General features: G+C 42.2%; 1 protein-coding gene across 1 annotated transcript in view; it reads left to right on the forward strand.

Moving 5' to 3' along the window:
- Positions 1-18,634, forward strand: part of SCAF11 (SR-related CTD associated factor 11) — a 160,619-nt gene that overhangs the window by 8,173 nt on the left and 133,812 nt on the right. Inside the window, exons 2-3 of the mRNA XM_073554244.1 lie at positions 16,285-16,352; positions 16,785-16,939. Coding sequence (XP_073410345.1) covers positions 16,292-16,352; positions 16,785-16,939 — 216 coding nt within the window. The 5' untranslated portion in view covers positions 16,285-16,291. The remainder of the gene's footprint in view (positions 1-16,284; positions 16,353-16,784; positions 16,940-18,634) is intronic.

The following is an 18,634-nucleotide window of genomic DNA, read 5'->3' on the forward strand; positions in this document are numbered from 1 at the left end:
CCGCGCTGAAAATTCCGCAGCGTGTTTTTTTTTTTTTTTCCATAGGGTATAAAGGTACTGTACAACGCAGCAGAAACTGCTGCGGATCCACAGGGCCAAATCTGCTGCGGATCTGCGGCAGAATCTGCAGCGTGTGCACATACCCTTAGTTCCTAATGATTTTAATGGAAAATCCACATTGATCTTTTATGCAGTAAGTGTTTCCTCTGGTGAGGGTTTACCACAGTAAATAAAGGAAGTGCCTTATCACTGCTTTGATGGGTGTTCCATGTTCTTTTCCAAAAAGCTTTGCAGCCTTTTAACTTTAACGTTCATTTGGGTGCAGCTTCCACAAGGATTTCTTTTGTAAGCAACATTGGATTTTTCCACCCCAGGAAAATAAACTCTTTGAGCATATCCCAACTGATACCAGAAGTTTGCCATATGGTATCCACCAGGCAGTTATGTTGGTAGTGTAGTCTGCTGTGCTTACCATTGTGGGTGACACATGTATTTCATACAGAGAACATTTGTATTTGAGTCATGCACCTGGGAAAAAACTGTAAAAATAATTAAATTGCAGAATTCATTGTTCTGTGCAAACCTGTCATCTGCCCACTTTCTGAACTACTAGTGGTGTACACACAGGTTGGGGCAAAAGGGGGGTGATTTGAACTTTTATATTTTTAATATTTTTAAAAACTTTTTTTTACTTTATTGCATGCTTCAAAAGTCTCCATGGGAGACTAGAATCTCCAGTACTTTGATCGCCTCTGCTACCCACAGGCAATGATCAGATCGCCTGTATGTAGCAGAAATGCTCAACTTGCTATGAGCGCCTACCATGGGGCGTCGATAATGGCAATATGGCAATGACTACCACAGAGGTCTGCTGCAGTCTTCTGGTTGTCATGCCGACCCATCGGTGACCTTCGATCGTGTGACAGGGTCACCGATGGGTGGAGCCAGTGATGCGCTTCCTAGAAGCGCGAGTTAAATGCCGCTGTCAGAGATTGATAGCAGAATTTAACTAGTTAACAGCCACAGGTGCATAGCAATTCCACCCACGGCTGTTTCAGGCACGTTAGCTGTATAAATCAGCTGACATGTGCCCGCAAAGGTGCGGGCGCAGCGCCGGTGCCCGCACCAAACATAAATTCCGACATATGCGTATTATTACCGCAATGTCACAAAGGGGTTAAATCAGTCGCTGTCCCACAAAATAGTTAACAGTTCCCATCAGCACCATTTTTGAAACAATTTTTTTTTTTTTAGGAAGTTAGAAGGATTAGGCCTTTTTCACATTTCTGTTGTGGGCGGTCAGCTGAAATCCACCAAAAGGGAAAAAAACTTATCCGCCTCCGTTTTGTGACATACGGATGTCAGCGGACCGCTTTTTAGGACGATCAGCCGAAGATGCAAAGTGCCGTAAATTTAAAGTGACCGCGGTCTGAAAAAAGGGTGAGAGAATTTTCGCCACTTCCATAGCAGAATTTCAGGGTTAAAATGTTTCCCGGAGCAAATCCTCCGGGCATGCGCAATTAAAAATAGAAAAACACGGCACTCAATGAGGAGAGAGGTGCACAAGTCGGGTATCCAGCCACCTAACAGTGTAGTACAAAAACTTGGCACTCAAAAAGAAAAATTGGTTTGACAGTTCCTTTATTGTAAAAGGCATCCAGTTGAGTACATTCCTTTTAAACGTTTTCGGTCATACAATTGACCTTCATCAGAAACAGAATTTTTTCACAGTTGGTTTTAACTAGAATGGGTTTACAGAAGGACAAGGCATTATAATTAGTGAACAAATGAATATATAACAAATATCAGCGCAACAGGATGCTGATGATAAACTTATAAACATCATGTATAGTTTAAACAAGAAGTCGATGACTAAATAAAAACTGAAATGGTGAATCCTGAATTAAGGTTCAAGTGGGCCTAGTGGGACTCCACAGGTTCCAAGGGCGGTGATGGAAAGTCCGTGCTGTGATGGTTTGTAAGGAACATATGTAAGAAACGTGCCCTAGGATGTTATAACAGGCAATAAGTGTGACACTAAACAAAAAGGATACTGTGAAATTCGTGGTCGGTGCTACTTGGTGTGCAACACCACATAAAAGGTGATAGCCGACTGGAATGAGTGCCAAGACAGGTACCTGAGAGGAGCTGTAATGGAAAATTTCATATATTATTATTATCATTAAAGAACCGCTGTCGTGAGTAGGCCTTGGATGTGCGGTTTGAAGGACAGGGCAGAGTCAAGGGTGACTCCGAAGCAGCGGACCTCTGGTACGGGGGAAAGCGTGATGTCAATTGTTATAGTTAAGTCGGGTAAGGAAGATCTGTGAGATGGGGGAAAGATAATCAGTTCAGATTTGTCTACATTGAGTTTGAGGAAGCGAGAAGAGGAGGATATGGCTGATAGACACTCTGGAATTCTGGACAGCAGAGAGGTGACGTCTGGGCCAGAGAGGTAGATCTGAGTATCATCGGCATAAATGTGGTACTGGAATCCATGCGACTTTGAGTTGCCCAGGCCAAGTGTATAGATTGAGAAGAGTAGGGGTCCTAGAACAGAGCCTTGGGGGACTCCAACAGAAAGAGGATGGGATGAGGAGGTAGTGTGGGAGTGGGAGATGCTGAATGTGCAGTTGGAAAGGGATGAGGAGATCCAGGAGAGGGCGAGGTCTTTGATGCCAAAGGAGGAGAGGATCTGTAGTAGGAGGCAGTGGTCAACTGTGTCGAAAGCAGAGGACAGGTCTAGAAGGAGGAGTATCGAGTATTGTCCTTTAGCTTTGGCTGTAAGTAGGTTGTTGGTAATTTTGGTCAGGGCTGTCTTAGTGGAATGATGGGGACGGAAACCAGATTGTAGTTTGTCAAAGAGCAGGTTGAATGAGAGATGGGAGGAAAGTTCAGCGTGGACATGCTGTTCCAGGAGTTTAGAAGCGAATGGGAGCAGCGATATTGGGCGATAGCTGGACATGGCTGTTGGGTCGAGAGTTGGCTTTTTAAGGATAGGCCTGATTGTGGCATGTTTGAAAGCAGAAGGGAAGGTACCGGAAGTAAACGAAAGGTTGAAGAGGTGAGTTAGGGATGGGATAAGAGTGGTGGTGAGGTTGTGGAGGAGATGGGATGGGGGCGAGTGCACAAGTGGTGAGGTGTGATTTGTAGAGAAGATGAGCAAGCTCCCCTTCAGTGATGTTGGATAAGGAGCTTATGGGGTTTGGGCATTGGTCTGGTATACAAAGGGGTTGTAGTGGTTGAATAATAAAGACTTCTTGTGTTTGGTCTATCTTGTTTTTGAAGTGTGCGGCAAAGTCCTCAGAGGAGATTAGCGAAGTTGGAGGGGGCAGTGGTGGGCGGAGGAGGGAGTTAAAAGTATTGAACAACTGTTTGGGGTTGTGTGATAAGGAAGATACAAGGGATGCAAAGTAGGCCTGTTTAGCAGAGGTGAGAGCTGATTTGAATGCAAGTGTTGCTTGTTTGAGTGCAGTGCAGTCGTCTTGGGAATGTGTTTTCTTCCAGCGCCGTTCAGCAATTCTGGATGCTTGCCGAAGCTTTTTAATGGTGTTATTGTGCCAGGGTTGTCTATTGATTCGTCGCACTCTGCTATGCATGACAGGGGTGACAGAGTTGCTGGCTGATGCAAGAGCGGCATTGTAGAAACTAGTGGCAGTGTCTGTGTCGTGGAGTGAAGATATGGAGGACAGTGGTAGGATAGAGTCAGAGTGAGTGTCTAGATGTGCAAGCTTTCTGCGGGGGTGCGCATGTTGCTGGACATAGGTGACAGGTGAGGAGGACAGGAGTAGATGGTGGTCAGATAGAGGGAGAGGGGAGGTTGTGAAGTTAGATAGGGAGCAGAGACGGGTGAAGACCAGGTCTGTGGGGGTGGCTGAGGAGGACCACTGAGTAAGTCCAAAAGATGAAGTGAGCGACAGGAGTTTTGAGACTGCCGACTGGTTGGTGTCAATGGGGATGTTGAAGTCACCCATGATAATGGCGGAAATGTCAGCAAAGGGAAAGTGAAGGAGCCAGGTAGAGAATTGGTCAATGAAGGCAGTGGTTGGGCCTGGAGGTTGGTATATGACAGCCACTTGGAGGTTGTAGGAAGAGTAGATGCGGACAGAGTGGACTTCAAAAGAGGGAAGGTTAAGGGAGGGAAGAGGTGGGATTGGGTTGAAGGTGTAATTGGAAGAAAGGAGAAGGGCCCACTCCTCCACCATGTCTGTTGCCAAGGCGAGGAGTGTGGGTGAAGTGGAGGCCGCCATAGCATAGCGCAGCAGGGGAGGCGGTGTCGTAGTGTCAGCCATGTTTCATTGAGGCCACGGAAGAAAAAATTGCGGGAGGTAAAGAGGTCGTGAATCACATGGAGTTTATTGCAGATAGAGCGGGCATTCCAGAGTGATCTCGAGAGAGGGAAGCAGGGTGGTGGGCGTCTAGCAAGGTGTCTCACAGGCAAATATATCAAAGCATATGAAAACACAAAAATACCCTAATGTAAAGTAAAAAAAAAAAAAAAAGAAAGCTAATTGCAGTATAAAACAATCTTAACATGATTGTCCTAAAAGAAAACACAAGACCTAATTGGAAACATGTTTCACCCCCGAGCGTGTTTTTCACCTTCATGAATGGGGCAAATTTTACAATTCTGACCACTGTCATTTATGTGGTAATAGCCATGGAACGCTTTAACGGATCCTACTGACTGTTTTTTTGTGACATATTGTACTTTATGATAGTGGTAAGATTTCTTCAATTTGACTTGCTTGTATTTGTGGGGAAAAAGCTGAAACTTGGCGAAAATTTTGCAATTTTCAAACTTTTAACTTTTATGCCCTTAAATCAGAATTATATCACACAAAATAGTTAATACATAACATTTCCCACCTGTCAACTTTACATCAGCACAATTTTTTAAACAGAATCTTTTTTTGCTAGGATGTTATAAGGGTTAAAAGTTGACCAGTGGCTTCTCATTTTTCCAGCAAAATTTACAAAAGCATTTTTTTTAATGAACTACATCACATTTGAGGTGACTTTGAGGGGCCTATATGACAGAAAATACCCTAAAGTGACACCACTCTAAAAACTGCACCCCTCAAGGTGCTCAAAATCACATTCATGGAGTTTAGCCCTTAAGGTGCTTCACAGGAATTTTTAGAATGTGAAAGGAAAAAAAACGAACATTTAACCTTTGTCACACAAATTTTACCTTAGACATAAGTGTAACAAGAGTAACAGGAAAAAAAATAGACCCCAAAATTGTGCAATTTCTCCTGAGCATGTACATACCCTGTATGTTGTGGGAAAACCACCTGCAGGGCTTGGAAGGGAAGTAGCACCATTTAACTTTTTGAGTGTAAAATTTGCTAAAATAATTAGCGGATGCCATGTTGCTTTTGGAGTTCCCCTGATGTGCATAAACAGTGGATAGCCCCAACAAGTGACACCATTTTGGAAACTAGACCCCTCAGAGAACTTATATCTAGATGTGTGGTGAGCACCTTGAAACCCCAAATGCTTCACAGAAGTTTATAATGTTGAGCTGTGAAGGTAAAAAAAAAATATTCCTCACAAAAAATGTGTTTTGGCGCACATTTTGCATTTTCACAAGGGTTACAGGAGAAATCGCACCATACAATTTGTTGTGCAAATTCTCCTGAGTATGCTGATACCCCATATGTGGGGGTAAAGAACTATTTAGGCTCACGGCAGGGCTTTGATGGAATGGTCTGCCAGTGTCATCACGTTTCGAGAGCCCCTGCTGTGCCTAAACAGTGGAAACCCCCCCACAAATGAAACCATATTGGAATCTACACCCCTCAAGGAATGTATATAAATGTGTGATGAACACCTTGAACCCCAGCTGCTTCACATAAGTTTATAAAGTTGAGCAATTTGTTTTTCCCCACAAAAATGCTATTTTAGCCCCAATTTTTTATTTTTACAAGGATAGCAGGAGAAAATGGACCCCAAAATTTGTTGTGCAATTTCTCCTGAGTATGCCTATAGCCAGGGCTGTGGAGTCGGAGTCGTGGAGTCGGAGTCGGTGCTCATTTTGGTGGAGTTGGAGTCGGTATGAAATGGACCGACTCCGACTCCTAAAATATATAATAAATTGGGTACAGTAATTCAATGCAGGATGTGCTGAATATTTTTTCATAGGAGTTTGGGAAAGTTATGAAATGTCCTATAAATGGCTGTTATATTCCTGATCTAAGGCTACATTCACACACAGCGTTTTTCCTGTGTTTTTTGAGGATACGTTTTTCAGCTGCAAAAGCTGATCATCTTTTTAAAAAACTGCATCACCTGAAAGGTTTTTGAGCTCATAGATAATGTTTTCAATAGCAAAAGCAGATTAGAAATCTGCTCTATCTATCCATTTATCCATATCTGTCTATCCATATCGTATCTGTGCCAAAAAGAATGAAAACCGGGTAGTACACCAATATATATTCTGTTCTATATAAATATCTTGATTATTGGATCATAAAAATGATTAAATGTCTGAGGTTCACATTGTACTACAATAAATTTTTCACTTAAATATAAGCAATATGTGTGGGAGTCGGAGTCGTGGTGTTGGAGTCGGAGTCGGTGTAAGGGAAATTGAGGAGTCGGAGTCGCAGGTTTGGCTTACCGACTCCACAGCCCTGCCTATAGCCCATATGTATACTACTTTTGAGGCATATTGCATAACTCGGAAGGGAAGAAGCACTATAATCGAGTTCACATTTTGCTGGACTGGTTTGAGGGTGCTATGTGAGATTGACAGCGCCCCGGAGGTGCCAGAACTGCAGAAACCCCCCCTCCCCATCCCACCACCACTCCCCCATCATAAGAGACCCCATTTTACAAACTACACCTCTCAATGAATTCATCTAGGGGTGCAGTGATCATATTGACACCACAAATGGGTCACAGATTTTTATACCATTAGGCAATGAAGAAAAATATTACTGTGTTTTAGGCATTATAAGACGCACTTTTTTTCCCCTAAATTTGGGGGGGGGGAATGGGGGGTGCGTCTTATAATGCGTATATACCTTACTGGCACCGTTGCTGCAGGCTGGGATGAGGTGGTGTCTGGCGCTGCTGCCCGGGGGGTTCCTATTTTTCTCTTCAAAATTTGGGGTGCATCTTCTAATCCGGAGCGTCTCATAATCCGAAAAATAAGGTATCATATTTTTACCACCAAAATTTTGTTTTAGTCCCAGACTTTACATTTCTGCTCTGGGAAATGGGTAAAAATGACACCAAAATTTGTCCCACAATTTCTGCTGAATATAGAAATACCCCATGTGTCTCTGTAGAGTACTGCTTGGCCACATGGCGAGACTCTGGAGGGACAGAGCGATAGGCAAATACTGCTGGGTGAAAACTCTAAACTTTTGTAGTGCGTCGTTACAGAAATGCCAAACGTGGAATATAACTGCGGTTTAGGCACGCTGTGGAGCTCAGAAGGAATTGGACATTTGTATTTGGTAGCACAGAATTTGCTGGATTTCTTTTGGGCAGGTGAGTGCGTTAGAGGTGGTTCACATTGCGTTAGGGGCCATGCGTTGTGCACATCCGTTACATAGCGGCACTAACGCTATGTAACGGGTGCGTTAACGCACCCATTGGCCGCAATAATAGTAAAGCATGCCGATATTGGCATGCATTAGCGCGTTACTTTGATGCACCCTCGAACGCGGTCTGCAGCGTTTTTGGGTGCGTCGGGTCTAGCGCACAGCGAACGGACGCGTTAGCTGTGCATAGACCTGTATGGCTAACGCAAGGTAGCGAAATGCTACCATGAGTTAGCACATACCATTAGCGCTAGGCCACAAAAGATTTAAAAAATGACATCAGCGTTAGCGCATTTGTTTAACGGATCCGTTAAACGGATGCCCCTAACGCAATGTGAATCTAGCCTTATCCCTTTTCCAGTTCCTTTGTGCTACCAGTAATGTGGAAGCACTCTATATTTCCATTAACAGATGGACCTGAGTGGGACCCCACTCACTATAATGAGGCAGCAGAGTTACTCTGGACTCCACCTGGCTGCTGTTCAGCAGTGTCCTTTTTTGCAGATGTGCAGAAAACTATGGCTGACAGCACTTTTATGCACGCCTACTAAAAGGACACTGCCAGATCACAGGTCAAACTGCATCCACAGTGCCACCATCTGTCTCATTATAGGGAATCTTACGCTGGGGGTTGAATCGCACATTTCAAGATATTTACACGGAAACCCTGGTGTAAGTGCTCAACATAGTGCACAGGATAAATGTAAATCGAGCCTTAAGGCCCCGTTACACGCAACAATATTGTGAACGATATCGTTGCATCGTCACCAGTTTGGTGACGTTGCAGTGATGTCGAAACTACGTCGTTGCGTGTGACACGTATCAACGATCAGTTGGCTGATTGTTAATCGTTGCCTAATGGTCTGGGTCATACATAAGTCAGCACACATTGCTGCGAGAGACCAACGATCAGCGAGCTCCCAGCGCCATACAGCAGACATTGGGAGCTGGTATCCAGGGTAAACAGCGAGTAACTAAGTGCCACGCGGCGCTTAGTTACCCTGGATACCAGCATGCTCGCTGGTCCTGATCGCTGGTGACTCTGCCTATGTGACAGCTCACCAGCCATCAGCTAACTATGTCCCAGCGATCCCATCAACGTCGGATCGTTGGTGGGATCGCTGGGACATTGAAGCATGTAACGGGGCCTTTACTGTGATCTTTGGGAGGCAGAATTAAAAAATCAACAGTAGGTGAAGAATTGGTTTTATTTATTATGTCGTTCCTCTTGCGGTATAAGTGGTTAGACAACTTTTATTCTTCGGATTAGTGCAATTACAAAATCTGGTATCGCTGTATCAGGTTTTTGTTTGGCTGCTGTCACACACAACTAGTTTTTTGCATCACTATATCGTGCGCTGGATATAAGGTCCGCACCCTTTTTGAACCGAAACGTTGCACTGAATGGGCACATAGCCCTATGGGCTAAATAAAACACCTTCATATCTTCTAAGGCGTGCTGTTTTCCATTTTTTTGATGGATATTTCAAAGGTTTGGTATATACCTGGGAGCGTGCACCCTCTTTTCTCTTTTTTCATCTGTGCTGCTTTTGTATTTTTTCATCATATCATGCGCTGGATATAAGGTCATACAGACATATGAGCAAGAAAAGTACCGTATCGGTAGTGATCGTTTATTGGCACGCTATATATAAAAATAATGGCATTAAAAAATAGAGCAGAAACGCCAATGTGAAATAGATGTCGTCACATATTCAGATCACATATATCAAACATTATATATCTAAGTCATGGTAATAATTTCATACAATGTAGAGCCGCATATAACCTGCCATTGCTAAAAAGTTCCTAGGTACATTTCTTACACCATATCAAGGTGTACATCTTAATGCTAAGCCTACATTTGGAGAAAAAGATGATTACCATATAACAAGATATGTTGAAGACGCAGCCCAATGGAACAATAATATATTGAAGGCTCTCACAGGAGTCTTAAAGGACCCCACTGGGTCCTTTTTAGATGGTCATTGTATCAAGATGTATATCCTTTGTCAATACCCTTATGGGAGATCATATATAAATATGCACCCAACTTGTGGACTGATAGAATGAATACCACATGGAGGAAGATTATTCATAGAGTCATCATTTTTAAGCCTGTTGCATCACAGCTCACAGACCTTTTCTTATGTTAATAGTCCAATTCACGTCTCTAACAGAACAATCAGGAAGACAATCATATCTGAATCCAAATGAGGTATAAATGTTGAGAGACATGTTGAAACAAATATTCATCAAAACCCTAATCTACCATCCTCTGATGACAATTATACCAGAATGGAAAATAAGGTATAAAACTTGTGAAAAATATATATAAATATACAGAGGGTAGTTCAAAAACACCCAAATTATGTCAATGGAGGGTTAGAATCAGATGGAGATTTGGGGATGTTATTACATGAAAAAAAATCTACATTATTAGGTGCCAACCCTTTTAAACAAAAACACGCCTAGAAGATGAATTACGTTCAAGATAAATCTTATCAAATTTAAATGTATATAGCTCTCACAAAACATATCCTAACCCTTCAGAATAGATACAGTATTTTAGAAAATTATATAACAAAAGCAAAAAAACGGGAAAGAGAGGAAAAAAAAAGGAAAAAAGACTCCTTTCCAGACATATTCAAAGCTGTGTCATATTACGTCCACTATAATTGTTTATAGCAGCCGGTAACAATAGTTCTTCATTGAGGCCCGAAGGGGCAAGGCTCTTCAAGTTGTATATCCATTTGGACTCACATCTTAATAATTTGGGGACGATGTTCCCGCCTCTAATGTTGGTATTAACCAGTTCCAGTCCCATGATTTTTAATCCCTTTGTATTGCTTTCGTGTATGTCCAAAAAATGAGTCGCCACTGATGAAATCGCCTTATTCTTCTCCCGATCTTTCCTTGCGGTGGAGATGTTGGATAGATGTTGTTGTGTGCGTCGTCTTAACTCCTGAGTAGTTTGACCCACATATAATTTTGGACAGCCGCAGATCAAAAGATATACCAGATTTCTAGACCTGCAATTAAAAAAACATTTAGGTCTTAATACAAGTGGGTAATGTAGGAACAGAGAAGCCATCTTGTGCAATCATGTACTGACATACGTTGCATCCACCACATGCATATGTGCCATAAATTCTGGTGCCCCTTCCTATATTAACTTTAGGTCTCTGATAGTGGCTATGACAAAGCTGGTCCTTCAAATTTTGCGCACGTCTGGCCACAATTTTACGGGTGGCAGAGATGTAATTTGAGAGTCTAGGCTCACTCAGTAGGATGTTCCAATTTTTGGAAAGAATTTTATGGACATCAGTCCACTGATTATTGAATGTAGTAATTAAAGAGAGATCCCTTTTTGTGTCTCGTGAACGTTTCTGGAGTAAGTTAGATCTATCCATACTGTTAGCATCTTTTTTGGATAGTTCCGATTTTTAAATCTGGAAGAAAGGTCATTGGCCAATAAACGAAAATCGTCCTGGGAGCTGCAATTTCTGCGAAGTCTAAGGAACTGACCTTTCGGGATTCCATCTCTCAGATGTCGAGGGTGAAAGCTGTCGTAGTGGAGGAGGCTGTTTGTTGCGGTGATTTTTCGATATAGACAAGAATTGATCTCCCCTTGGATTGAAAGTTTAAGGTAAAAAAAAATCTATTCCGTTTCCTGAAAAGGTAGAGGTCAATTTGATGTTTAACGTATTATTATTCAGATCTTGAATAAACTGACTACATTCTTCCAGAGAACCACTCCAAAGCAATAGAATGTCATCTATATAGCGTCTCCAGGCAAATACCTTCTTGGAGAAATTAGCATGTTTGTACACCACTAACTCCTCCCACCAACCCAGAAAAAGATTTGCGTAAGATGGTGCACATCTGGCCCCCATTGCTGTTCCTGAAATTTGCCTATAGTACTTTCTATCAAAGGTGGAATAGTTTTTATCTAGAACGAAGTATAGTAATTCTAAAAGAAAAGCATTATGCTCACCATCAGTCTTTGGTTGCTTATTGAGGAAGTAAGAGACAGCTTCCATTCCATGATCATGCGCAATGTTAGTATATAACGATTCTACGTCTAGGCCAACCAGAATGGTACCCTCCGGGATGGTTAGTTCTTCCAAGAAAGACATCAGATGTGCCGAGTCCCTAACGAGTCCAAAGAAGAAGCCAAAGGTTGGAGGAAATGATCAATGTAAATACAAGGCCGCTCCATTAGGCCACCAATTCCTGACACTATCGGTCTACCTGGAGGTTTTGTAGGCGACTTGTGTACCTTCGGTAAGATATAAAACGTTGGTATTACCGGATGATGCGTGGTCAGGAAATCGGATTTTTTTTTTTTAAGGATATTACCATCTAAAGCTTTTCTTAATAGTAAATTCTTTTTGTCCTTAAAGATGCTGGTGTGATCTGAGGGTAGAATCAAGTAGTGGTCAGTATTATTCAATTGTTTATAGACCTCATTAGTATAGAGTTCATGAGGCCACAGCACAATATTGCCCCCCTTATGTGCTTCTCTTACAATAAATTCATAATCCTGAAGCTTCTTGAGGGCTTTTCTTTCTTCAAAACCAAGATTATTTTGCTTATTCTTATCCAACCTAAGATGATCTATGTCTCTGCAGACACTATCAAAAAAGATTTGTACTACCGGGAATAATGATAATGAAGGAGATGCCTGTGAGGGAGATCTTCTTGTAAACCTTCGGTTATCAGAGGGGCATTCATTTTCTTGAAGTTCCAGTAAATCACGAAACACTTGCTTCTCATTGTCTGCAAAAGAGTCGACTAAGGAAGGCTGATGGTACAGAAGTTTAAAAGTAATCTGTCGACAAAACAAATACAAGTCCTTTAACAAAATAAACTTATTCAAGGTGTTTGTGGGAGCAAAAGTTAGGCCTTTAGGGTACCGTTACACCTAGCGACTCACCAGCGATCCCGACCAGCGATATGACGCGGTCAGGATCACTGGTGCATCGCTAAGTGGTCGCTAGTGAGCTGCCACACAGGCAGATCTCACTAGCGACATCGCAGGGGACGGGGATCGCTACTTACCTGTCGGACGAGGCGATCCTGCGTCCTCCCGCACGCATCGCTCGTCGGCGCCACAGAAAGCCCAGCAGGAAGTTGCCGACGAGGAATGATCCAGCAGCTTCTCGCGCGATCAGCGATGAGCAGCGGGGGAGCTGGTCGGAGGTAAGTATCACATGCAGCGATATTGCTAGCAATATCGCTGCAACGTCACAAAATCGGTGACTTTACAGCGATATTGCTAGCGATATCGCAGTGTGTAACGGGGGCTTTAGTCAAAACTGATTTCTCAACATCCGACAAGAGATAGGAGGAAAGTTTCAGGATTTGGAGATCACCTTTGGATGGAGGTATAGCAGGAGAGGACTGGGAGTTTAGCGTCTCCGATTGTATCTGGTTTCCCTCTGATGTAATGGGGACCATTTCCTGTAACTCCTGCCTTTTTCTTTTTGATGTTATATCTTTTCCGTCTCCCCCGCCCCCCCCCTTCCATATCGCTTGGTTCTGAGGACAAAAAAAATCACTCGACGAGAGTTTGTATCTAGGGGTGGGTTCATCAGTAGGATGACTTGTATTAGAATTCTTAGTATCTGTCGAGGTGTATCGTCTATTTTAACGAGGTTGAGCGGAACCAAAAATGCAACATGTTGCGTCTGGCTGCACACCTGGAAAAAGCGTATGCGCACGAAAACGCTGATGAACGCGTGCAAGTGCTAGACCATGCGCCCGCAATGTTAAACATGGGGGCGCATGCGACTGATTGCGCACGATGCACTGCGCGCAAAAACGCTAATATGAAGCCAGCCTAAGCTGTCAGTGCTGCTTAGACAAGTTAATCATGTACTGCACATAATCTACCTAACTTGCTAGTGCCTTTTGACCTGAATGTCGAGGGTCACCATGGCAAGTATCGGGACCCTGCTATGTCGTCGCATGGTCTCCAATCCTGGGGTGGAGGGGCTTTCTTCCTTGTGCCTGCTCCGTTAAATGATGCGATCTACAGTGGGTACAAAAAGTATTCAGACCCCTTTAAATTTTTCACTGTTTCATTGCATCCATTTGGTAAATTCAATAAAGTTCATTTTTTTCCTCATTAATGTACATTCTGCACACCATCTTGACTGAAAAAACGCTCAGAAATGTAGAAATTTTTGCAAATTTATTAAAAAAAGAATAACTGAAATCTCACATGATCATAAGTATTCAGACCCTTTGCTCAGACACTCATATTTAAGTCGCATGCTGTCCATTTCCTAGTGATCATCCTTGAGATGGCTCTTCTCCTTCATTGGAGTACAGCTGTGTTAAATTAAACTGATAGGACTTGATTTGTAAAGGCACAAACTTGTCTACATAAGAGCTCACAGTGCATGTCAGACCAAATGAGAATCATGAGGTCAAAGGAACTGGCCAAGGAGCTCAGAGACAGAATTGTGGCAAGGCACAGGTCTACCAAGGTTACAAAAGAATTTCTGCAGTACTCAAGATTCCTAATAGCACAGTGGCCTCCATAATCCTTAAATGGAAGAAGTTTGGGAACACCAGAAGTCTTTCTAGACCATGGCATCCAGCCAAACTGAGCAATCGTGGGAGAGGAGCCTTGGTGAGAGAGGTAAAGAACCCCAAGATCACTGTGGCTGAGCTCCACAGATGCAGTAGGGAGATGGAAGAAAGTTCCACAAAGACAACTATCACTGCAGCCCTCCACTAGTCGGGCCTTTATGGCAGAGTGGCCTGACGAAAGCCTCTCCTCAGTGCCAGGCATGAAAGCCCACATAGAGTTTGCTATAAAAACACATGGAGGACTCCCAGACTATGAGAAATATGATACTCTGGTCTGACGAGACGAAGATAGAACTTTTTGGAGATAATTCTAAGCGGTACGTGTGGAGAAAACCAGGCACTCCTCATCACCTGCCCAGTACAATCCCAACAGTGAAACATGGTGGTGGCAGCATCATGCTATGGGGGTGTTTTTCAGCTGCAGGAGACAGGACGACTGGTTGCAATTGAAGGAAACATGAATGTGGCCAAGTACAGAGGTATCCTGGATGAAAACCTCTTCCATAATGCTCTGGACCTCAGACTTGGCCAAAGCTTCTCTTTCCAACGAGATGATGTCCCTAAGGACATAGCTAAAATAACCAAGGCGTGGCTTCATAATGCTGTGACCATTCTTGACTGGACCAGCCAGAGCCCTGACCTAAACCCAATTGAGCATCTCTGGAGAGACCTGAAAATGGCTGTCCACCAACCAACCTGACTGAACAGGAGAGGATCTGCAAGGAAGAATGGCAGAGGATCCCCAAATCCAGGTGTGGAAAAACTTGTTGCATCATTCCCAAGAAGACTCATGGCTGTTCTAGCTCAAAAGGGTGCTTCTACTCAATACTGAGCAAAGGGTCTGAATTCTTAGGCTAAGTGCACACGTACTTTTTTGCCCTGCGGATTTTTCCACGCAGAATTGAAGAAATCTGCAGGTCAAATGACCTGCATTTTTCCTGCGGATTTCTTCCTTTTTTTCTTGCGGTTTTTGTGCGGTTTTCCCCTGCGGATTTCCCCCTGCGGATTTTGAGAATGGATCACGTGGAAAACCGCACAAAAGTGACATGCTGCATATTTTGAACCACAAGAAAACCGCACGGAAAAATCCGCAGCGTCTGCACAGCGGGTTTTTTTTCTAAGGATTAACCTGATACTGTACATCACAATGCGGATATGCAGCGTTTCTGCGCGGTAAAATCCGCTGCGGATCCGCTGTAAATCTGCATCGTGTGCACATGGCCTTATGATGTGAGATTTCAATTTTTCTTATCAATTTGCTAAAATTTCTACATTTGTGTGTTTGTCTACATTTCTGGAGTACAGAATGTACATTGAGAAAAAAATGAACTTTTTTGAATTTACCAAATGGCTGCAATGAAACAGTGAAAAATATAAAGGGATCTGAATACTTTCCATACCCACTGGTAAATACTGGCATTGAGAGCTGGATGTCAACTATCAGAATCAGCTGATACCCGACAGCGATCTCCCGCGTGCAGGCGATCACCATGACGTGTATGTATACTGCATTGGTCGAGAAGTCCTTCCCAACCATGACGGGTATATATACTGCAAATGTCGGGAAGGGGTTAAAGACCAATCTACCACTTTTCTGAATGCCGAGTTCTATATAAGGCCGTGGTCACACTTGCATTCAGCTGCATAGAAGTACATGCAGCTGCACACTCTGGTCCCGAGTGCCAGGTATTGAGACGTGAGACTCGTGCAAGTTTCTCGCAAGTGTAACCACCAGCCTAACTCTGCACACCCCAATGATTGACTAGCCGTGTAGTGATCTCCTGATAAACCAGTGATTTTTATCAAAAATACAGCAAGCCGCCCAGTAAGTTACACATTACTGGAATCCGGGGTAACTTTTTCTACGTTATGTTGCTCTCAGATTAGTTGGCAAAAGCTTGGTGACAGATATGTTTTAAGATGAACAACAAGAAGTCCTGGTATTTAAAAGAATTGATGCAGTCTTGAAGGCAGAGTGGTCATGCCAAATATTGATTTGCTTTACATTTCTAATCATTCGCTATTGCAAATTAACATTAAATTTTTTTTTTTCCAACCCCTGCCTAAAACTGTTGTACAGTACTGTTTGTATGTATCCACTAATATTTTATTTTTTGTATTTTAGGGGTAAGATGGAGAATGATAGTTTATGCTCTCCTACTACCAGAAATGAGCAACCTGAAGAAAAGGAAGGTGAGCATTCTCTATTGCCTTAGTGTGTTGGATTAAACATTGACCTACCGTATAAATATCATGATCTCTATATATTGTAATGGAATAAACTTTCAGCAAATGGTTTTACATGCAATATAACTTGTGAGACTTTGCTCATATGTGCATTTGGACATTTTGTTTGTTTATTGCACTTTAGTAAAAGACAAACTGATCGGTTTCATCTGTTATGCAAACCGAAGCAGAGGGGTCCCATTGATTATTATGAGGTCCCTTTTGAAACCTGCTTTTAGAACAAAAATCTGAGTCTTCATAATTTTTATGTATTAGCGGTCAACATGGCTATGTACTTATTTAAGCTCAGCTTTTCAGACTCTTGTGATATTGACATTCTTAACATTTTGACTAAAGTGTTTTAAATACGAATATTGCTGTTTTTGTTACATTTTACAGGTGAAGAAAATAAGGATGGTAGTTGTGCCAATGCTGAAACATCAAATACATCTGAGAGGTGCCCCATATGTCTTAACTATCTCACCCGAGAAGTTGGCTTTCCTGAAGAATGTTGCCATGCATTTTGTGTTTCCTGTATTCTTAAGTGGTCTGAAGTAAGTTTTTAAGCCAAAATATTGTAAATTCCACAGCTCTGATTTTGTTTTAAGGGTTATTCCCACAATCGCAATGTTTTTTACAAATCACAATATCTGCATAACTATTGTTAATATACAGATCAAGGCCAACATTACATTTCTTCTTTGTACCTTTTGTGTCTTCTTTTTATCTTCTTCTGCCCCTCTGTGCTTTCAGTTTCACAGAGCTGAATGGGCTGTCCTCTTATCTGCTTAAACTACATTTCCCAGCAGCACACTGCTTCTCCTCAGTGCTGCAGTGCCCCTCCCTCTGCTCTCTTGTGATGGGTGACTATGTAATCTTATTATTTATTTTTTTTAACACACTCTATATAATACCTCATGATATCCCAGTCTCCTCAAGTAAACAGGAAGAAAAGACTGGAACACGGTCAATTTGTATTTATAAAGATGGTGTCAATGAAGCTTTTGAATATAATGAATGTTACGTACTTTATGAAATTATTAATGTATATTAATATGACCTACTATTGGTCAGTGTTCCTAGAACTTAACATATCATTGAAAGGTTCGTGGAGATCATCAAGCTCCATGCTGCGGCACATATAGCAGTCAAGTGCAAGTTCGTAATAGATTGACAAAAAAAAAAAAATCTTGCAAGCAGCAGTATGCAGCATTTATACTGCATACGTAGCAGAACTATTTACTAATTTATATATTTTTACAGCGCCATTTATTCCATGGCGCATTGCATGTAGCACCATTGATTCCACAGCGCTTTACAGACATTATCACTGTTCCCGATGGGGCTCACAATCTAAATTCCTTAGCAGTTTGTCTGTGGAATAATACTGTTTTTTTTATTTTCTTTATTTTTAAGAGATCCATGGTAAACCCAGAGTAACATGGAAGAGACCAAACCGTTAAAGCTCCACACTTTGAACTTGGAGCTCCTCTGTATAGCTGATTTGAGTGCTGGCATAGCAGTCAGAGTTGACTTGTGTTGGCGCTTGCTGCTCTGAACTTAGCTCTCCTCTCTGCACAGCTGCTTTGGATGCCAGTTCAGATTTCATTGTGTAGAGCCGAAGGTACCGTTTACTGACTGAGGGAGAGTACTGCCTGAGGGAGTGAAGGTCCAGCGATGCAGCCAGACTAGTCATTCATAGGTTATTTCACAAGCAGAACAGCAGCTTATGGATGTAAGCGGAAAGGAATGGTGTATGCTTGATCATTGCCATTGTAATTAAGAGGATGGTGTCAATGGCAAAGGAAGTTAAATAGAGCTGTGGGAATCAGGGCTGTGGAGTCGGTAAGTCAAACCTGCGACTCCGACTCCTCAATTTCCCTTACACCGACTCCGACTCCCACATAGGTTGCTTATATTTAAGTGAAAAATTTATTGTAGTACAATGTGAACATCAGACATTTAATCATTTCTATGATCCAATAATCAAGATATTTAGATAGAATATAATATCTGTTTATTGGAATACAACTTTAGAACACAAACTGTAATAAATTGTAAATATGTAATACAATGTATAATATCGATTACATACGGTACAGACCAAAGTTTGGACACACCTTCTCATTCAAAGAGTTTTCTTTATTTTCATGACTATGAAAATTGTAGATTCACTCTGAAGGCATCAAAACTATGAATTAACACATGTGGAATTATATAATTAACAAAAAAGTGTGAAACAACTCAAA

The sequence above is a fragment of the Dendrobates tinctorius genome, unplaced genomic scaffold, assembly GCF_039654945.1.
Source record: "Dendrobates tinctorius isolate UK_male_01 unplaced genomic scaffold, ASM3965494v1 ptg000209l, whole genome shotgun sequence".
NCBI lineage: Eukaryota > Metazoa > Chordata > Amphibia > Anura > Dendrobatidae > Dendrobates > Dendrobates tinctorius.